The sequence below is a fragment of the Neovison vison genome, chromosome 6 (genome assembly GCF_020171115.1).
Source record: "Neovison vison isolate M4711 chromosome 6, ASM_NN_V1, whole genome shotgun sequence".
Classification (NCBI taxonomy): Eukaryota; Metazoa; Chordata; class Mammalia; order Carnivora; family Mustelidae; genus Neogale; species Neogale vison.
The window spans coordinates 75,037,403-75,060,038 of record NC_058096.1 but is presented as its reverse complement, the minus strand read 5'-3'; the positions used below and the strand labels follow the sequence as shown (position 1 = coordinate 75,060,038).

Below are 22,636 nucleotides of genomic sequence, written 5' to 3'. Positions count from 1 at the left end.
CCTTCCTGGTCAAGAGTTTTCTGACAAATTTAAATCCATTTCTACTTTTTATGGAAATTGTTTTCTATAGGAAAAGAACACAATTTTAATAATGTTTGTAATTTAACGTATATGGCACAGGCCACTCCATTAACCTCAGCCAAGTGTCCAAAAACTTTATAATAACTAAGGCTATAGGACTTCATTTAGAAGGCTATCAAATGTCAAAATGATTTTTTTAGATTGGTGGACAAAAATTGTAGGACATGTGTTCACATGAAATAGTCTAGACTATTACAAGAGGATATTTAGTGTGATCAGAAGGGATAGTAAGAGTCCTCAAAGAGTATATATTCTTAGGTATGTGCTGTACTTACTAAAGAAGAGATATGAATACTTTCAGGAAGATTTTCAGTAAGTTTGTGGTGTTTTCAGCATTCTAGTTAATTAAAAATGAAAGCAGATAAAATTAACCAGGATACAGCTTCCTGAATGCTTAACTTACTTTGTTAGGGGAGGGAAGGGCTATTCTCCTACTAGTACATTGTAGGCTTTTAAAAAAAATTTTTTTAAGGATTTTTTTATTTATTTGACAGAGAGATCACAAGTAGGGAGGCAGGCAGAGAGAGGGGGGAAGCAGGTTCCCCGCTGAGCAGAGAGCCCTACTTGGGGCTCTATCCCAGGACCCCAAGATCATGACCTGAGCTAAAGGCAGAGGTCTCAACCCACTGAGCCACCCAGGCACCCCCACTGTAGGTTTTGGGTTTTTTTTTTTTTTTTTGAAGATTTTATTTATTTATTTGACAGATCACAATTAAGCAGAGAGGCAGGCAGAGAGAGAGGAAGAGAAGCAAGCCCCCAGCTGAGCAGAGAGCCAGATGCAGGGCCCAATCCCAGGACCCTGGGATCATGACCTGAGCAGAGAGCAGAGGCTTTAGCCCACTGAGCCACCCAGGCGCCCCCCCACTGTAGGTTTTTAAAGAAAACTTGCCCTAGTATCAATGTTGGTAAAGAAAAGGTAAATTAACTATTTCATGAGAAATGTTCTAGTGAAGGAGACCTAATAGGCTTCTTGCAGGTTTAAGTAAGGAGATTTAAGATAAACATTCACATTAGGCATGAATTACAGACTTTGTTTAAGCATGGAGTTAATCCCCAAAGGCATGGATCTGACCTTTGTGTGGGCAAATCTGTCTTACAGCGAAAGGCTATTCTATCCACCACTGTTCACAAGAAGATTAAAAAGAAATGATATATTGATCCTCTACAAATGTTTTTATAATGAGTTATTGTTGCCATTTTATACATCTTACTAGGTGACTCTTGGTATTTTAGGCTCCCTGTAGTTGGAAAAGTTAGTACTTCACCTTAATTAAGGCATATCTTTTAAAAGATCGAGGGAAGAAATCTGTTAGCCTAGTTCAGTGACTTCTCAGCCCTCTTAACTGGATACTATTATGCACATTATATGCTATTTTCTATGGAATATCTATCACCCTTTTGGAATCAAAACATTAATAGCCTTCAAAAAGTATTTACTTAAATTATGTAAGCTTTTTCACTTTAGAGCTTTTATTGCTTATACAATGTAACAAAAAGGAGGGGGAGGGGGGACAGAAAGTATTAAGACAAAAAACACCAAGTGATATGTTTGATTCCCCCACACATACCAAATCTGATGCTTTGGATAACCTTTTCTCAATTGTTTAAAAAAAAAAAAAAAAGGCTTTGAATCTTGTGATACAGACAGAGTTCCAAAATACACTTAATTATTCAGATTACATACTGCATGGCAGTAGAGTTGTCTGAAAAGATTTCTGTTAATCTCAACCAGGGACCCAGGAGCCAAAAAACTATTTGATCATCTAAAATAGCAGCCTTTGGTAAATCCCTATATAGTTGACTCTTGAACAACATGAGGGTTAGGTGAGCTGACCCCCTCTATGCTTTTGGTTTGTATTGAAAATCCACATAAAACTTCTGACTCCCCCAAAACTTAGCCTACTGCTAACCAGAAGCCTTACTGATAACACTCAACACGTACATAGATACAGATCTTGTGTACTGTATTTTTATAATGAAGCTGGGAAAATTATTAAAATCAAATACAATACTGTATTAAAAAAATTCATGTGTTAAGTATACCCTCACAGTTCAACTTACGTTGTTCAAGGTCAACTGTACTTGACTCAGTGGAAAAGGACTAGCATTCAAAGGCTCTTTCCTAAACATTTGACTCTTCCTATTTTTACTAGGCAAACAGTAGTGAGAAATGGTAGCTGAAAGAACCATTCAAGAAACAAATACAGAATAACCAGGTCACAAGAACTGAACTGCTTTGTATAAGGTGTGAGGAGCCTTTGCCCATACGGGTATATGTTGACCTTGAATACATCACAAGATCACAGAAATAGAATGTGTACCTCTTCTAGGCCAATAAAACCTCTGAAAACAGGGTAACAGAGGCTTCATGTGTAGAGAAGCTGAATCAAAGTCCCAGCCAAATCTCACAACAAATTATATCCTGGAGTTTGATCAGTTTATTTTTATATTATAATTTCAGGCAATCTATTTAATGAAAGCCTTTGTAAACGGTATTTCCCAACTCCTCTTTCAAGCCCCGGTCCTTATCTTCATAGCAAAATGAAAACTCATCTATTATTACGCACTGTATTACTCCCCAGATTTCTGGCATTTGTAATTCTCATTACATAGAGAGGTTTCTCTGATCTCACTATGTGACAATACTTTTTTTTTTTTTTTGACAATACTTTTTTTTAAATGCAGAACATAGCTTTGGGGTTTGGAGTATAATAATTTGAATCAAAATCTATAGATTATTTACCTTATTCTCTGCTTATCTGCGATAATGTGTATACCATATATACATCATAGGATTGACAGAATTGAGATGGAAATGCCCAGTAAACTTTCCTCTTTTGCTTTCTTACATATTATTTAAAGGAGACTGAATTTCAGCATCTGAAAACCAGAGAAATAAGTTAATCAAATAACTCAAGTATAAAAAGACTGTAATCCATTTTGTGTGTTTGTAATAATAAGCAAAGAAAAAAGTAAACCATAACTGACCATTTTAAGGACATGCCAAATCTGACTTTAGCTTAATGCTCCAAGTCTCAGTGACATTAAAAAGATAAACCCTATACAAATATATTTACACGTTATTTATGGTAATGTTTTCTATATCCCTCAAAGAACTGAGATTATCTTTTGGAAAGGCTTCACTTTCATTATTAGAAGTTGAGCCTCCTGCTATGCAACCACCACCTGACCTCTTCATGCATCTTCTGCTAAAAACCTCATTCCCTGTTGTAGTTAGTATAAATACCACTTTAATGTATCAGGTGGTTTTCAAATGTTATTTGGGTTGGAGTCTTTGGATTGCCTGGCAGTTACTTGGAGCAGAGAAAATGCGCTGAGGAACTGGCCTCAACCGAGACCTACTGAATCAATTTTTAAGTGATGAGGCATAAAAAACTACTTACAGTTAAGTCTCCACTGCTTTAGGGAGCAGCGAGGCTGGAGACTCACACAGTTGCTCAAGCCCCTCATCTTCAGTTACTCCTTTTCCTCACTCTTCACTTCCAATCCATCAGCAACTTCACGGCCTTCATCCTGGTGAAAGGTATGCTAGATTACCACAGTCTCTGTCCGGGACCACGAGTGTAAACTAACTGTCCTTCCCATCAACTCTCTTGTCCTCAATTCAAACTATTTTCCACCAGCTGCAAAAGCAGTGTTCTTAAAATGTAAATCATAAAGGTAGAACAATTAGATCATCTTTAAGAATAACTGCAACGAACAGTCACCAACTACATCAAAATTCAGTAATTCATAATGATGCTAAGAACACAATCTCCCCAAAATCACTTTGGTTACCTTTGGAGGATGCCAGGAAACCAGTTTCCTATTTTATATACCCATCTCTTGACTTATGATGGGGTTACATCCTGATAAATGCCCCCAACATGGAGATTCTTGGATTTAGGAATAATTTGAGAAGAGGCACCCAATTGTAGTTTATCTTCAGAAATCATTTATTTGATATTTTACAATTTTAGGTAAATCCTCAGGTACTTCTTGAGCTCTTCTGTAGTCCGCCTCCGAGGTAGCCCTTAACCATTCTTGCCTCCAGGATTCTGTATCCCTGTGTATTCATTTGCACCCAAATTGAATAGGGCTGACTCGTGTAACCAGTAGGATGCTGTGGAAATAAAAGGGTGACCTTGCAGGTTAGTTAGGTCACAAAAGCCACTGCAGCTTCTGCCTAATTAAACCTCTCGCGTTTCTGGTCCTGGTCTTCTCTCCTGGTTGGCTGGGTGGTTGGTTGGTTGGTTGGTTTTCCTCCAATAGAGTAATTACTCACATCGCTTTAAAAAGGTCATTTTGGATCCTGCCCTTCCCTGGCTTGCCATCCTTGCAACCTAGAATCCTCTATACATTTAATAAATATCCTTTACATGTGTATCATGTTAATTCATGGATAGAAACACTAGAAGTCACTGGTTCCAGTACTGATTCTAGAAGTCCGGAAAGATTATCAAGTACGTCCAGAGATTGACAATGAACCTGTGATGATTTTAGCATTGTAGTATTTTCTAAAATCTGAACACTCACTTGATACGGAGAGACAGTGTAGTAACAGAACAGATAAATCACCATCACTGGAGAACACTAGACTGAACTATTTCTAGATATCTAGAAACCAATTCCAAGTGTCAAGTTTTATGCTGGTTTTTTAAAACATTGACAAATTCTACAGATTATGAAAAACTACCCAATACATATTTTTTTTCCAAGGGGAGTGGGAATCCCTTAATTAGACAAACAAAATATGGCAAGAAGCCTTTATTTTCATACAAGGTGCCACCGTAGGTAACCATCAGAGAACACACTGCTCTTTACAGATACACAGAACTGAAAAAAGCATTTTAGCATGCTGCCTTACTGTACACAGAAAACTGGTGAACAATTTCAGACACTACAGTTAGGAAATAAAATGGGTTAACCGCTCGCCGATAGGTTTATGAATCACTCAGCAGTGTTACAGGATATCTTCACCTGAAAGCAGAATCACAATCACTCTGGCAGTCTCTGGGCCATTCTAAATAAAATGCAGGTCTAATGAAAGGTACGACGTGCAAGCGAGAGAGAGATTCCCTGTCCCGTCCTGAAGAGAGACTGATCTAGAGCCATACTGGCACATTTTTTAGAGTCGATAACAGCCATTTTAATTAGCCTGACTCTCCCTTACCACGTATGCTGGCCGTCAACAAAATTAAGAATTTCCGACAAGAGCTGAGTAATGAATAAGCCTAGGGTTAACAAGCAGAACGCTGTCCACATATACAGAACTGCTATTTCACAACTTTTGCCCAGTTCTCACCTGTTGTCTTGCAAAATCCCCTTATCTGATGAATTCTAGCAAAGCTTCTAGCAACTGTAACAGACCTTTCCTAACCCAGCTCGAGATATTAAATATCAGAAACAAGTGCCTGTGAAGTGGATGTGTCCATGGGAAAAAGGCAGTGTTTCTACTGGAGGTAAGTGTCCAGTTTCCTCTTGATGTTGTCAAAGGAATCTGCTCCCATGTAATCAGCCTGGCCCTGCTCCCACCGCTCCTTCCGTTCTTCTGAGGACACAAAAGGTTGGGCTGCAGCCGGGATCTCCCCAAGGGACAGATGTGATACGGCTCCTGAGACGCCTTCCTAAAAAGGAGAGCATAATCACAGACTCCTTAAGAGCTGCAAATTAGACTGTTTTAAAGAACGCAAGAAGTTGAAGGTGAGAAAAGCCAGGATGAATTATCATGCAAAGTAGCAAAAACTGAAAAGTATTACATGAAACGAACAAAAGACACAAAAATACAAGGGTCATATGATTTATTCCTAACGAAATGAAGACTTCTTGACTCAGTGAAAACATTGGGAGAACAAAGTAAATTAGGGTCAATGTTTAAGTTCTGCATACCTTTCTACAGAAGCCACAAGAGAAAGCCAGTGTATAGACCAAGTCTGAAAGCTGCAAACAGTTCATTAGAAAGTGTAAGATGGACAGACAAGGGAACACAGTCTCACGATCAATTCTCGATCTGTGTGGGCTCTGAAAGGTTGAGAACTTAAACAAAATGATACCTAGGAGGCTAACCTTCAGAAAGCACCTAACCAGAGAGCCACACCACAAACACAAGTTGTCATGTTATAAAAGTGGGAGCTAAATGGTTTGAGACTATGCACCAAACTTCTCTGCCTGTTCAAGCTTGTTATCAAGTAGCATTTACTCTCGTAGCTCGTGTTAATTGGCTTAGTCTTGAATAGCTGTTTAAATTCCCATCCCCTTCCCTTGGTTCATAATTTTCAGTCCTTGGGTTGTGGAAGGAACAAGTGAAATGTGCAGGAAATGGAGCAAACCTACTCTACGTTCAATCAGAATCTCATTACTTATAGAAAGGCAATTAACTTCAATTGACTGTAGAAGAATATCAAAGCTATCCTTCAAAAAACTCTGAGGTGAGGAGGTACTAGAAATAGAGAAAAAGGAAGGCGAATGAATGCATACAGGTATTGCTTTTAACAGAGAAAATGGGAGAACAAAATTTTTGATTATTGGTTTTTGTTGCTATATATAGGTCAGTGTATGTATATATCAAGATGTTTAAATATACTGAAACTCCAAGGTATTTGGGCAGATTCCATGGGGAGGTTTCACAGCCCAATTAACATAAATCCCTACCCTGGATTAGCCCTGCCTTTGCTTCCACTTGAACAGCAATGATATTGGGAGGCTCTTCCAGAGTTCTTTTTTCATAATATTGTTTGGAAGGTAAGAGTCTTGCAGACCTAGATTTGGGTCCCAGTTCTGCTTTTGATGAGTATGTTATATCACTAAGAGAAGTTACTTCTTTAAGCCTCACTTAATTTTAATATACAAAAGGACATAATAACAGTATCACTTACTTGACAGTAGTCCTAAGGGTTACATAGTAATAGCTAGCTTTCCTTACACACTTACTATACCAGGCAATGTTCTGAGTACTATACAAAGTATTATTTCATGGTCCATGTAAAGCAAAATAAGAATCTTAGTGTACATTTCCCTTTCTCCTTTTTATATATTGGTACAAGTGTTACCAAGTGAAATGGCTAAAATCTCTACCATGGCGAAGAAAGGATCTCTTACAACCTTAGACTCGACTGTAATTCATCCATTCAGTTCTGTTCTTTGTATCTTAATATGTAGCAGAGAAGTGTAACTTCTCATCTTCCAATTCTTCCAAAAGAACAAACCTCAGAGGAAGACATTTAAACTTGGAAAAGAGGCTAAGCAAGTTGCTGTTAAAATGTTAATGCCATCTTCCTCTTACAAGGAGACTTCTTTTTCAAGAGCAGAAGGATGGCAAACCAAAATAATACTAGAAATGTATTTGTTTTTGCAAGTGTGTGTTTTCACGTGTTACTGTAATGTTCACTGAAAATACATTCTTCTAAGCAGATAGCAAAAATAATATGTCTATTTAAATGTTTGTAGTTTCTAAAACCTGAAATAAGACATTCTTTATACTTTAGGAATAATCTCAGAATCTTAGGATAATGGGCTAAGAATTCTGTACATACTAGATACAGATATATATGTACTAGATACAGATATATATGTGTATACACACACACACACACACACTCTCTCTCTCACACACACATATATACATATAAACCTCTAAAGTCCTTTCTTATGCACTCAGATCTAATAAAATCTGTCACAAAATCTACAAAGTCTTTGGGACAGTATTTCTTCCCTGTAAGATGGACATTTCCTTTTGCTACAAATATCACCTCCATTTAAAGTACCACTAAACACTACCTCTACCAGTATACCAAGTTTTAGAAAAACTACAGCATTAAATTGCCTGAAAGAAAAAAACAGAACATACCACATTTAGGTATGAGTGGGTGTCTTTGACAAGGCCAAATTGTTGAAGCAGAGGTAAAACGCTGGTGGTGAAGATGTCCCACCACAGGTTGAGAAACTCTGGATGAGTCATGGTAGGATCATGGGACTCACTTTTAACACTCTTTGTGCTAGGATCGTAAGTATAATTCCATGGTTTGACTCGTCCCAGGAAATGAACAACTTTGGCATTTGCACCAAATCTGCCAAGAGAGCACAAGTTGAAACCATTAGTGGATTCTGAGCATTTTGTTTTGTAGCCTTAACGATGCACCTTCCACTGGAAATAGTGGTTGGAAAAGAACTTGAGCTTACTGAAAAAAATTTTAGACTTATTTTTGAAATTATTCAGTTGTACGTTAAATATATACAAAAATCCAAAAGTAGCACTGGGTCAGTGCAACAAACCAAACACCAGTCCACTGTGGTAGGAAAGGCACAACCACCTGGAAAACCATTTGGTATAACCTAGTGACACTGGAAACGCTCGCACCTCTGACCCAGACGCTCAGCTCCTAGGAACAGACCCGACAGGTCTTTCCCATGTGGAACCAGAGTCACAGCCGAAATGTTCATAGCAGCAGCGCTGTTTGAAACAGAACTATAAACCACCTGAGTGACCGGATCTTCAAGCTTGTTCAGCAAGTGTTCACCCCTTTTCCCAATCCCCACGGGGGAGTACACTTCCCTGCCACCCTGATAATTAATTGGGCATGTTCACAGAACCTGCCTTTGCCAGTGAAATGGAGGAGGAAGCAACAGTGTGTCTAAAACAAAACAAAAACCTGCCTTCTCTCTGAGGGACCTCTGTCAGCAGAAGAATGCATGAGACCCACAGAGTGAATGTGAATCAAACCTATGGCCCAGCTCCCAAGCCTGCTGAGATCATCAGAGCTGCTCCAGCCTTGCCACCAACATACCAGCAAGAAAGACATACTTACTATTGAATGTCACTGAGATTTTAAGATTATCTGTCTATTTTGTCATTCTTAAAGGACAACTGGTATATTCAGATCAGGGAATACAATATAGCAGTGAAAATCAGCTAGAGCTACACACATTATATAGCAAATGGATGAATTTATTAAATATTCAAATAGAAATTCATACATATGAATCCACTTATACAGGGCAAGACAAAACCAAAAAAAGTACTATATAAAGACTAGAAAACTGGGGGGGCCTGGGTGGTTCAGTGGAATTGGGCATCTGCCTTCGGCTCAGGTCATGATGCCAGGACCTGGGACTGAGCCCTCCATCAGGCACCCTGCTTAGAGGAAGGTCAGCTTCTCCCTCTCTCTTTCCCTCTGCTTCTCCCCCTGCTCATGCTCTCTCTCTCAAATAAATAAAATCTTTAAAAAAAAAAGTAGAGAACTGTAATCAATATATGTGTCATGATGTTGGTCATCTCTGTGGGAAAGGGGAAGCTGTGATGGGAAGGGATAGACAAGACAGCTTCTAAGGTACTAGATGTGTTTGATTTTTTTCTTTTTTGAAGAATTTTTTAAATGGTTTTTTATTTGAGACAGATATATATATGTAGAGAGGTGGGGGGGACAAGCAGGGGAAGAGGCAGAGGGAGAAGAAGAAGTGGACTCCCTGCGGAGCCAGCAGCCTCATGTGGGGTTCGATCCCAGGACGCTAGGATCATGATCTGAGCTGAAGGCAAACTTTTAACCATCTGGGCCAGCAAGGCGCCCTGGTTGTGTTCCATTTCTTAGCCTGGATTAAGTAAAAAAACAAAAAACAAAATTTTATAAACCCTTTTGTTTATATATTTCATAATTTCTTAAAAAGAGTTAAGGGTGGTCCCATTCTAGCGGGAAGGAAATCTACGTACATAAAGCCACATAATAAAAGTGAATATAGCAAGTTCCAAAAGAAATATGGGAACAGTGAATGCTCCGGGAATGTAAAGGCAGGGCGGTCATGAAAGGTCAGTTCTGTGGAGCAATGACTTAAAGCTTGTACAACAGACAGGAGCTGGAGTGCCACGAGTTCCAGGTAGGGGAAGAGCAGGTATCAGGTAGTATATGAGAGTCAGACCGAGGGTACTCCCACTGGAGCCAAAGATGAAACTCTGATAGGGAAAAGGAAAAATGGGATGGATCCCTGGGCACTGGGTTCGAATGTCAGATGTTAGTGGATTTATCCTACAGGCAACCAAAGTGGTGGAGCATGAAGTACAGACTGAAATAATGCAAACTATTCCTGTAACCTTTCTAATCTTTTAAAGCTTTTTGTTTTGTTTTTTTTTTTTTAAATGCCAGAGACCCATTACATAGCTATCATTATCTGAGAGTTTCCTATGTTTAGGGCTCCATTTTTTTTGTTAAGACTTTTTTTTATTCATTTGTCAGAGCCAATGAGTGAGGAGCATGCACGAGTCAGGGGAGCAGGAGCAGAAGCAGGATCCCTGCTGAGCAGCAAAGAGGCCCATGCAGGACTCCATCCTAGGGTCCTGGGATCATGACCTGAGCCAAAGGTAGGCACTTAACCGACTGAGCCACCCAGGCATCCTGGGCCCAAACCTTTTTAAGGGCGTGACTGTGAGTAATTAACAGTCTAAAGGTAGATCTTACTAACGTGTTAACAGACGCTCCTAGAGGCCAGGGGGTCAGCCAGAGCCATATAGCTATTAGGTGGGTACAGCCATTAGGTGGCAGAAAAGGGATTTGGTACAGTTCTGCCTTTCTCCCAAGCCTGCGCTCTTACCAATCCTCCCATTCTGCCACTCCAAAAGTATGCAAGAAAAATAGAGCCTCCTGTAAATTTCCTCCCAAGACTGAGGGACACTACCACAGTGCCTTTCTTCTGAAAATGAAGTAGATACTGGAAATCCCCAGGCTTCATTTCATATTTTATACACACACACACACACACACACAGTACTCTCAGTTTTATCCTTAAAGGGTAACGCTCAAAATTTGTGCACACAGGGCTATTAATTAAATAAGCAACTATTACATACGGTCAGTGCAGGACCCCAAAAGATTTTCACCCGAACAGGGAAAGGAGTCATCTAACATAAAAATGAGGAACAACAGCACAGATGAGGAACAAGCAGGGCGACCCGGCAACGCTGACACAAGGGGCTACGGGAACGAACCCCGAAGCCATGAGTGCAGGTGCGGATTTTCAGAAGAGGCTTTGTGCGGAACAGGGCCCAGCAAAGACCTGGGAAAGAAAGCAGGTGAAGGTAACAAACAGCCTTCAACAAACGCTCCAGTGGTGATGGGGGCTCCCATCCCAGAGACTGGACACTTGCGTGTGTTTTGGGGATTGGCAGGCCCTACCTTGTCTGCAATACCAATCCCCTTGAGACCAGAACAGAGCACTCGCTTCCGCCTTCTCAGACATCCCGCCTCCTCACTCATTTTGCCTGGAGCAAGACTACTTGTTTGCTCCTCCTAGAATAAAACTGACTGGTAGGTTTCAATCCATGATTTTGCCATATGAATGTTCTACAGTCATTATAGGAGAGCAACGATGCTAATTAAAATAAGACGTGGCCAGAACATAAACACTATTCCTTGAACTAACCTGCTTCCCGACAGTTTGCACATGCTTCAACAGGAGTCACAGAACAGCTAGCACCTACTGAGTACTTATGTGGACCAGACACTGGCTGACAATTGCATGTTTTATATCCCAGTTAATCTCCAAAACAACTATGTGAGGAAACCAAGGCATGAAATAGTTCAATAACTTGTCTAAGATCACATGGCTGGTGAGTGACAGGGCTGGGCTTCCACAGAGGCCGTCTGGTTCCAGAGCCAAGGTTCTTAGCCACAGCTAGGCTCTCAGTGAAAGACACTCCCAGAATTGGAAGGACGTCATCTGAGAGTGCATCTGTTACTTGAGAGATTAATTCCCTGCCTACAGACGGTCAGTCTGAAGAGTGGAAAGGATGTGTCTAATGAGCCCTGGAAATACTCCAAATGTAGTCAAGGACAGAGCAAGAAAGTAACCGATAGGAACGAAAGCTACAAAACAGGCAAGCTGGCACTGCCCAAGACGGACTGTTCTCACAAGGGTTTAGTTTGCACTAAGGTAAGGGAAAGGTGGGGAGAACAAGAAATGGATGGTGGCGCTTAGGACCAGCAGCTGACCCCTACGTGGACTGTGCTACACCGGGTGTAAGGGCCACCCAGCTCCTCTCCAGCACCTCGCTCCCGGAACTGGGCCTTTAGAGCTCATGCAAAGAAGGGCACGATGGTCTGGCCCACCGCAGAGCTGCAAACACCACCCAGTGAGACAGAACCCCATCTCAGCTGACGGCAGGAGGGGACACTTCTGTCTCTGGGTCCGTCTGTGCCCCATGGTGGCTCAGGGGCCTCTGCAACCTCTGGTTAGCGACCACCCCATATGGTTCAATGCCTTCCCCCTGCCATGTCCACAGACACCCCATCTGGGGACAGTCCATAGCCTGCACCTCACTGGGGCTCAGGCCTGGGCTCCACCTTCATGAAGCCATGGTCCCTGAGCATCTCTTGAATCTAAATCATCAACACCCTCCGTGGCTAGAAGAAGTATCCTTCCTCCTCAAGATTACCTTCTTTACCTATTCTACTGTTACCACCGAGAAAACTGTACCCACTGGAGGGTCCTTTCCTAGACTGAGCAGTCTTAGTTTGAAGACAGTCCTCGATAAGCCTGTTTGAGGTAGAAGCAGAGGTCATAAGGGGTCCTAAATGTGCATGGAACGGCCCTTTGTGCCCGAAGCCAGGGAATTCCTTGGTGCCAGTGAGATGGGGGAAGGACGAGGGTGAGCGGGATGGTGACGATGTGACATAACCACCCAACAGCTACCCAAGTTTCGGCAAAAACAAAACAAATCATAAAATGCACAATGCGACTAGGTCTCCACTGCGGCTGGGAGGACTGAGGAACTGACCAGAAAGTGCTCATGGAGATTCAGGAGGGAGACAGAGGAGAGATGCGGGGATGCGGGAGACAGGAAGTAAGAAAGACGGTGGGGCATGAAGAAGCCACGTGCAGGCTTCAGAGGTCATGGGGTTAAGGCCATGGTCCAAGTAGGGGGTCCAAGCCCCCTACTTCTGTACAGTGAAGATGGGAACTTTTTTAAGGGATCAAGGTATTCCTTTAACCTAACTACCACACACTAAGCTGATCGAAGGAAATGAGTCGGGGTAGGAGAAAAGCAAGTTTTAGAAGAAGGATTCTTTGGGAAGCACAGGCCTGGCTGTCACTGAACATGGAAAGTTCTGGCCAGCCCACAAGCCCACTGACGGTGGGAGGGTGGGGCAGGGTGCAAAGGAAGGCAGCTGGTAGGTGGGAGACATGGGGCTCTGATAGGAAGGTGGGAGGGAAGAGAAGACAGACATAAGGTAGTCATACACAGCAGTGATCTGGAGAGCACCTAGGGCTGCCCTTGGCTTGGTAGAAGGGATGCTGTCAGGCCTAACACTGGCCACCTTCTATGAAGGTGTGTGAGTTACATGGGTAAAACTATATAACTATGCTCTAACTGTACAAACAGAACAGTACTTATTTACACAGCAAAGTAGCCTGAAGGGCTTGCTCTATTAGCTTTCATAATAGAACAGTTTGCAAAAAAGATGAGCAAAAGGTCTCACTGTTTTTGTATCTAGAATTTCAATTAATCTAGATATGAATTTCATGTAATTATTTTTATCTCTTAATCCTGCTTCCTGAGGAATGTTTTTAAAAATCATTTTCTATCATTTTAATCAATTCTACTCTTACATTTTGTTTAATTTTTAAGAATTTTTTTTTTTAATTAAGTAGGCTCCAAGCCCAGCATGGAGCCCAACACAGGGCTTGAACTCATAACCCCAAGATTCAGACCTGAGCGGAGATCAAGAGTCACACACTTAACCATATGAGCCATACCCAGGGGTGCCCGAATTAGTCTTCAATTATTCATGAAAATCCAAAATAACTATATCAAAATGAAATAGGAGAACAGGTCCTAAGTAAAAAGGGAAATCACTTTTTTGCTTACAAGAATATTTTAGCCTAAATGCAAATTCGGGCATATTTCTTATAGAAAGTAAACTCAGGGTATTTTTCTTGTTTTGGCTCTCTCACCATAGGCCACACACAGGTACCACTCAGGATCTATGTCGCCTGGCTAAAGGCAAAATAGTTAGCTGACAAATAAGAAGGGGAAATACTGATGTCAAAAGATAAAGTTCAACTGACCTCGACCCAGAACAGGGGTAACGGGAAGATTCACTGACTCACTGCCTGATTTATCCACCAAATTACCAGCCAGGAATAAAAAAACAAAAACAAAACCAAAACAACACTGGGTACATATTACAATTGTCTCTAAATTACTAAGAGCCATTCATTCTGACCCAGTAATGGGGATTTGTCTCAGCTTGCATACATCTCTTAAAATAAGTGTTCTAATTTTAACTTGATAGAATCTCAAAAGAGACGTCCAGATCACAAGACATAGTTTGAACCTGAGCCAGCAATAATACTGCTTATGTTAGCCGTTAAAATAATCCCTGTGACCTGATGTTACCAAAAGATCAGATAGAATTTTCATGACTAGTTCAGCAGCTGGTAACGTGTGGCTGAGACTACAGAAGTGTTCAGAATGGAAACGGAACCACCCTGTGACAGTGCGTACGGGAGCCATTTTACGTCTCACTGAGCAATTTATCTGGGATGTTCAATGAGGAGCCAAGAAGAAGAAACACAGCACGGCTTGTGAGACCTTTCTCTGGGAAATGCAGCAGCGGGGGTCTGCCGGCCTCCACCCACCTCCGTGACTCATGTTCCCCTGCACCAGGCCGCTCACTCCTGCGCCGCCTCCTCAGCCTCCCTCTCCTGCACAATCCCTTCCCTACTGCCAGTCAGCCCCCTTCCTCTCTCACCCTCAAATTCCTCCTCTTACCTAGCTACTCATGGTCCACACCAAGCATCATGAGCACAGTGGCCAAGGGCTGGGCTGGCCGCGCAGAGGAGGAGTGGATCTGCTGAGCGTCAGGACCGCGGAGCACAAGCGAGCACATGTCGCATCACCAAAAGATAGCTGCCACCTAGCAGCAAAGAACTGTGGCCATCACAGATCCCCCCTGACTTTTTCCTGCCTTTCAAGCTAAATAACCCTCCCACTCATGCCCTGGACATCAGAACAACAATATTCAGGCGTGGACTTTAACCACCTAGAGGAGGACCAGGTCGACTACTGCCCCTGCCAGGGTGGCCTGTCCTCACCCAGTAGGCCAAGGACACCCCATGACTCTGAGCCACTGTGGAGACTTTCCTAGGGACACCCTGTCAATCTCCATCCCTCCAGCTGGGTGCTTGCTGAACCATTCACTCAACCAAAAAACATGTCCACCTGCCTTCTTCTGTGTCTACATACTCTGCCTTCCTTCAGTTTACAAGACCAAGCTGTCTTGGCTCTTACCTGACACCAACCTCTCCACCTGTGCTCCAGGACACACGTTTTTCAGCTACTCCAGGACCAGACTGCAAAAAGGCCCCCTTCAGCTTTCTGCATGGTTAAGCGCCCTCTCTTACTCTTCTTGACCATTCCCATCAACAGACCACTATGCTCTCACATCTCCCACCTTCGAAAAAACCACTTCTGCTACCCTCTCTGGATCCCATATCCCAATCTAGCCACCAGCCCATTTTTCTGCTCCCTCTCAAAGAAAATGCTTCGGAAGAGTTTTCTACATTCGCCGTCTCCAATTCTCCATTCTCTGGGATGCATTTCAATCAGGCTTTTTCCCACCACTCCACCAGACATGCTCTTGTCAAGGTCACCCAGTGACCTCCACATTCCAGGTCAGAGCCAGTTCTCAACAACACTGTCTGATACAGATGGGCCCCTCCCTCCCGCCGGGGACATTCTCTCTGGCTGGCTTGTGCAGCACCTCCCCTTCCTGGGCCTCCTCTTGCCTCACTGTTCTCGGTCTCAGGGCCCTGCTCCTCCACACTTTCCTGTTTTAGGGCTCAGTCTTCAGGACTCTTCTATCACAGTCACTCTCTGGGTGACATCAGCCTGTCTCATGGCTATAAACAGCACATCTATGCTGACAGTCCCAAAAGTCTGTCTCACCTAGACCTCTCCTCAACTCCCCACTCCTGCATCTACTCACCTACTCCCCATCTTCCCATGGATGCATCACACGCCCTTCAAATGTAATTCATCCCATACTGGATACATTCAATCCATCTCTGGTCAAACCCTGTCCCCACACACCTGCTTGGCCCCATCTTCCCAACTATTTAAGGCCCCAAACCTTTAACATGTTTAACAGTCACTGGACATCTTTCTCCAAATACCTTTTTTCAAAAGAATTTGAAAATCTAGGTTTCATGTGAAATTTCCTGATTTCTAAGCAGTAGTTAGGAAAAAAAAAAAAAAGAAGAAGAAGAAGAAGAAAACTTTGTAAGGAAGACAGAACGTATCTGTGGGACAAAGAAAGAGAGTGTGTGGCCCAAGAGTCTGAGACCTGGAAGACAGTAGGTCTTCTACTCAATCCACACGCCTCTCCCCTTCCATGAGCTCCATCTCCCCCTGAGGACATTTCTCACTCGGACCTCTGCCCAGAGATCCACTCCTCATGCCTTTTTGGCCCACCGTCAGGGCAGCCTCTAATGGCTGGGCTCAGTCTGATGGGGAAGCTTTCCCCTTGGTGATCAAAGTGAAGTAGGGGAGTGGAGCAGGCAGCAGTAAGAAGAGAGGATACATCGCCTGATAAACAGAGAGGAGGTTGGAAGCACCAGATGGCCATGCTGGACACTGGGGGACCTGGGGCCCAACAGGGATTCCTGACACCCACAAAGAAGTAATAAGACAGCTGGGCAACCACTGCTGGATTCTCCTCTCACACTCAAATCATGACGGACCGTGCCACGTGACATCCGGGCAACTCTCCACATGAAGGAAGTCGCAGGCTGATTAAACTAGAGCACCCCCATTCAGCTGTGAGCCCCTGCGTGCCGCGGGCCCACCAACCAACCAACCAAACAGGTGAGTGGACAAACAGACGGCTGATGAAATCAGATAGATCCAAACTCTGAGGCCTCAGTGTTTTAAGTGAAGATGTTAAGAGTGTGAAGGTAAGGAAAACAGAAAACTATGGCTTCAGTGACAACAGTCACAGTGGGGAGCTAGACCTAAGGGTATCTCAGGGGTCAAGGAAAAAAATCAATCAAATCAGAAATACATGAACACAGAATTCTGGACGCCAAATGTTCACTTCATTTTTGGAAAACACTGATTTTAAAGAGGTTTGATGTGGTCTTAGTGAATAAGCCCCATTTCTAAAAAAGAACAGTGGATACAAATATCCTCAGAAGAATTTAAAGCAGTAAGCAAATGGAGAGAAATCTTTTAGGTTTCTAGACACACTTTCTGAGACTAGACCAGGACAGGGCTGAACTCAAGATCAAGTAAACTCAAGTGAACTCAAGTAAAAAGATAAAGTTAAAATATTTTGAAATTATTTGGTAAAACAAGCTCTGGTGTCAATCAATAGGGCTAATTAATTTGGCAACTTAAAGCAATACCAGAGAACTCTTTCTCTTTCCTTTGGGCCCATTTAAATGGCACAAAAGGCCATAAGCAGGTTTTGGTCAGTAGATAGAGTAGAAAACTAAAATAGAGCTAAATGACTGATTTTTAAAAAGGCTGATGAGATTTTGCCTAGAGCTATGCATAAGCCAGATTCTAACCTACATGAATAAAATAGGCCCTCCAGATGAAGAAAACCAAAAAGAAACTCGTATTAACTAAAAGACTACCATTTCCTAAACATTATGGTAGGCACTTTCAAAATATTTCATTAAGAAATGCATTTATGGGGTGCCTGGGTGGCTCAGTGGGTTAAGCCGCTGCCTTTGGCTCAGGTCACGATCTCAGGGTCCTGGGATTGAGTCCCGCATCGGGTTCTCTGCTCAGCAGGGAGCCTGCTTCCCTCTCTCTCTCTCTGCCTGCCTCTCTACCTACTTGTGATCTCTCTCTGTCAAATAAATAAAATCTTTAAAAAAAAATACATTTATGAACTTGTTTCTCAATTCATATATTACAAATTACCTTAAAAGTTACTAAATCAAGCATTTAAACTCTCAAATTATGCTGTGTTAAAGACTATCTCCTAATACAGAAAACAACACTAATTTTGTTTTTCAGAAACTATGTTTGAGAATTCACTCACAGTGGTAAAACTAGTGTTTCTTTTCTTTTTTTTTTTTTTTTTAAGATTTTATTTATTTATTTATTTGACAGAGAGATCTAGATCACAAGTAGGCAGAGAGGCAGGCAGAGAGAGAAGGAAGTGGGCTCCCCGCCGAGCAGAGTGCCCGATGCGGGACTCTATCCCAGGACTCTGAGACCACGACCTGAGCTGAAGGCAGCGGCTTAACCCAGTGAGCCACCCAGGCGCCCAAAACTAGTGTTTCTTTTAGTAAGTGTTTCCTTCCCTATATCCAATGGTATATAGATAAAGGTATGAGAAATGTTGCCTTCATGACTCAAATTCATTTGCCAAGTAAGGTTCATATTCGGCCATCCTTTAGCAAAAACTTCACATAAAACTACAAGGCTACACTGTCCTAAGTACAGCATGTGTTTGAAGATGCCCATGGTTCTAAGATTCTGGGGCAGCTAAATACTGCCTTGGTGACCTCATCATGGCACATGGTTGCCTGGATCTGGTGAGACAAATTTTCACTTGCTCCGCCAAGCCCAAGTCGCTCCGAAGCACTCCATGGTCTCTCATTCTACCTGCCACCACCTACATGCCATTCTAGGGGAGGCAAGCACGCCACAGGGCCACCAGGTCCTGGAGACCCCTGAGGTGACTGAGCCCAGCAACAAGGTGTCACATTCACGACAAGCTCCCAGAGGTCCACGGGGCGATCCGTGGGGGAGCCATGGCAGCCCGAGTGTTCATGATCATCCGCTTAAGCTTAAAAGATTGGGTCATAAGCGGACATTAACTTGGAACAAAAAGGGATAGAACTGTCTTTTACACCCTTCCCAATGGTATGAAAACTGTCTCTGGAGGTGGATCTCTGCAAGAAAAAAAAAGCGTTTTCCGGTAGAGGAAGGGAAAAAGGAGTTCTCTGATGGGGTTTCAACATTCCCAAATAGGCAGCAACAGGGTAAGAGAAGCAGCACTCTGAGAAGTCTTACCACAGAAGCGCAGAGCAGACACCCCCAAGGGCGGGCTGCACGGAGGCACAGAGCTTCTGTAGGGCCATGGGGCCAGCTGAGGGCAGTTCATGGAGGGAGCTGCTCCCAGCCTCCCCAGTGCATCATATACCTTGCATTATGGCAGTAAACCAAGGAGATTTCCAAAATTAGCACTAATTTGTTGAGCCAGGAAGAAGAATCATTCTAATCATTTTGGTCATTTAGACCCCACATTGTTTCTTCAGGAAATTCATTCAGAGGATATAAAAACTGGGTTCCTGAGAAAGGGGACCTGGTTGCAGCAAGTAAGTCTACCCCCACCTTCCCACAATAAACCTTCACTCTGCTCTACGGGCTTCTTGTTCTTGTCAAAACAAAATAAAAGCAAGCCGTGTCTGTGCAAACCAGGCAACTGAAAGGTGCAGTGTGTTCAAATTTTGTGTTGGGGTAAAAATCAGATGGAGTCCAAATGACCCGCAGGGGAGATAGTTGCTAGGCACCGGGGGCCACATTACATGAAAGAAAAACACAAATCTCTGAACACTAGGGTTAACTCTGTTTGGGAACTGAGACCAACTGGAAGGATAGGAGATTCATGTCTTCCCAACATTTTCCCCCCAGGACATGTGCTCACCGGGCAGCATTAAGTGGAACGGTGGGTGGAACTGCTCATACTACTAATGATCCTTTCCTCTTCACCCTCTCATCTTTTTGCTTGCTCAGCGGAGTCTAGTCAATTACATTAACCAACCGCCTTATTATCACAAATTCAGTTCTACAGGATGGAGCTATCATGGTCTCCGGGAGCACCGTTCAAAGCTGCAGCGTTAGTTATGAGGCAATAAGAATGAAAAGAATCAGGCCCTATTTCCAGGCCAAGACAGGCTGGTACTTGACAAGGCCAAGGACGGAGAGACCAAAAAAAAATATATATGTTTTTCCAAATCCACCCCTTGATAGTGAATCCTGTTCTATTTGTGTTCCTCAGATGACAGTTGGTATATTTGATAGTTTGCCTGCTTCATTCTAGAGAGGGAAGACAATCAAGAGGCTGTAATATGTTGGAGACATATGCCAAGAGAACAGTTAGGGAGGAAAGAACACAAGATACTTACAATCCTTATCTGGGGGAACGCTGACAGAGTTTGACCAGAAAAGAACAGAAAAGGAAACACTTCTGCCACGAGAAGCCAGATGCGCTCATTATTGTGGCAGGAGACGTAAAGAGAGGACTCTGGATAACGAAATATGAGGAGAGAAAGGCCCTTTGTTTTCTGCTGGCTCAGGAATGCTGGTGCGGGACAGAGACTGTAGAGCCGAGCCCAACTCAACGAAGAGTTTTGCTGCTCACGGCTGTGTCTCAGGATCAACCTGACAGCTTGGCCGCCACTCAAGAAACCTGAATCATCATCTTCATGCAACACAAATGAGTCAGAGGCTAAAGAACAGGGCCCGGACCCTGTTCAGTGAGACCAGCCCTATAACTAGGCTGTATTAACTGCTGAATTAGAACCACACTGGCATGGCGGGAGGGGTGGGGGGGGGGACACAAACAATACTGCCAAAACCAAGATGTCCACTGAGATCTTTATGCCTGTCTGAACTCGCACTGTCCTCAGGACAACTCTGTGAGGTAGGTCTGATTTTCCTTGTCATTTTGCATACGGATAAACTGAGGCACAGGGCTAAACCACTGAGTAGGTAAGTGGCAGAGTGAGAACACACCCTGCCTTTCTGGCTTCACAGATTATGCCTACTGCTACACCACATCGCCAACTAAAAGGACTAATCATGTGACTGTTTACTGAGTGCCCTCTTCTACCCACCTCATAGGATTACCTCCCTTAATGATCAAGACTAACTTTGGAGGACACTGAGGCAGAGAAGTTCGGTAACAAGTCTAACTCCTCCTGAGACAGAAGTTCAGGAACCAGTCACCAACCAGGAAAAAGCTGCTCCAGAATGTGAACAAGGGAGCTTGGCTCCACAGCCCTGCCCTGGACCAGGACCGCATACTGTGGCCGGCATCTTGCTTCATCCCCCACAGTCACCACAGAGAAAGCTATTAACGTCCTCATTTTAGAGGCACAGGAACTGAAGCACAGCAGCCACTATGACGCAGAGGCTGGGTTTGTGCCCGCTATGGATTCATGACCATGACAGAGGGACAATTGAAAAGAGGGTGTGGCACCCCAAGAACGGGAACTTTTTCCTATAGGTGGTTAAGTGCCCTCAGGGTTACTCTGAACAAAGTAACTGGTAACATCAAGACCTTTCCCCACCATAGCCATGTTTCTCATATGAGAAAGACTTCCCTCCAAATTCCCACCTGCTACTGCCTTCAGAATGACAATGAGGGACCCCCAAACCCATTCCCCTGCCCTGACCTCCCCCAACAGCAGTTAAACCATTTGCACTTACGCTTTAAATGCTGGGAGGTAGGAGTATATAGAAATGCTGCTTAGGTTATAAATAAATGGCAGGTGTTTTCTGATATCTGTTGTTGCCCAGCTGTTAAAAAATGTGTTCAGTAAACCCTGGTCCCCACCTGAAAGAAAAAGAAATGAATTACTGTTATAAACTTCAGAGACAGGTCAATAATTTTATAGGAACACATAGCTGGATCTTTAAAAATAGGTATGGATTCCATTTTTAAAATAAGAAACTCTGTGTTAAACCTACTAAAGCCATTTTCCCAAGTTAATTCACAAATTCAACAAGTATTTACTGAGCAGCTGCTATGTGCCAAACACCAAGCCAAGCACTGGAGAGTCAACAGGGAAGAGAGAAATGGCGATCGTCTTCATGAGGGGCAGGGCAGGAGGAGGAAGGATACACTGGTACCAGCAAACTAGAAGTCAATAAGCATCACCACAGAGGAGGAGGAGAGTGGCGAAGTGCTGGGTGCTGTGAGGCATGTGGAAGTGGCTCAAGAACATGTGACGTGTCAGGAAGGCGTCCATGAGGAGGCTGACAAATACAGGGATAGAAGAGGAGGAGGCCAGATGGTGTTTCAGGCAGAACAAACAGCATGTACCGAAGATGTGAGGTGGGTGGAACATGAGGCTGTGGAAAGACCCGGAAGCTGGCCTGTGTGCCTGGATTGCAGCAGGGGAAAGGGTGGGTCTCAGAGATGTGGGAAGGCACCAGATCACACACGGCTCAGACTACATGGATTTTATCCCCAGTTAAGGATTTTAGACTTTAAGAGGCTATGGGGGCGGGGATGGTAAAAAGCAAAAGAGAGCAAACTGGGTTAATCGAATGGTCTTTCAGAGCCCCAGCTGTTGGCTCATCGACAGAGGCCCAGAAAGACACATCATCCTGGTACATTCTCCTACCACTGACCAAGCCTCTGGACAGGTCCAGGTCAGTCATTACTGGGACCAAGGTCAGCCACGACTACATAGCATCGCATCTGCTTAGCCCTTGGGGGTTCCTGATCTTTATGCCTTCCTTGCAAAGTGACAACCATGGCCACTCATTCAAAAGAAACTAAAAGTGTCTAACCTAAATCATAAACACACAAGTAACCAA

At 43.3% G+C, this 22,636-nt stretch overlaps 1 protein-coding gene across 3 annotated transcripts in view; it reads right to left on the bottom strand.

The window, feature by feature from the left end:
- Nucleotides 1-5,440: 5,440 nt before the first annotated feature.
- GYG1 (glycogenin 1) overlaps nucleotides 5,441-22,636 on the bottom strand; it is a 33,723-nt gene continuing 16,527 nt past the window's right edge. For 2 of the 3 annotated variants that reach the window (XM_044251567.1, XM_044251565.1), the window contains exons 5-8: nucleotides 21,521-21,647; nucleotides 7,928-8,147; nucleotides 5,971-6,021; nucleotides 5,441-5,708 (exon numbers count right to left, since the gene is read on the bottom strand). In XM_044251567.1, coding sequence (XP_044107502.1) covers nucleotides 5,535-5,708; nucleotides 5,971-6,021; nucleotides 7,928-8,147; nucleotides 21,521-21,647 — 572 coding nt within the window. In that variant the 3' untranslated portion in view covers nucleotides 5,441-5,534. The remainder of the gene's footprint in view (nucleotides 5,709-5,970; nucleotides 6,022-7,927; nucleotides 8,148-21,520; nucleotides 21,648-22,636) is intronic. The other variant, XM_044251566.1, reaches the window with a different exon arrangement.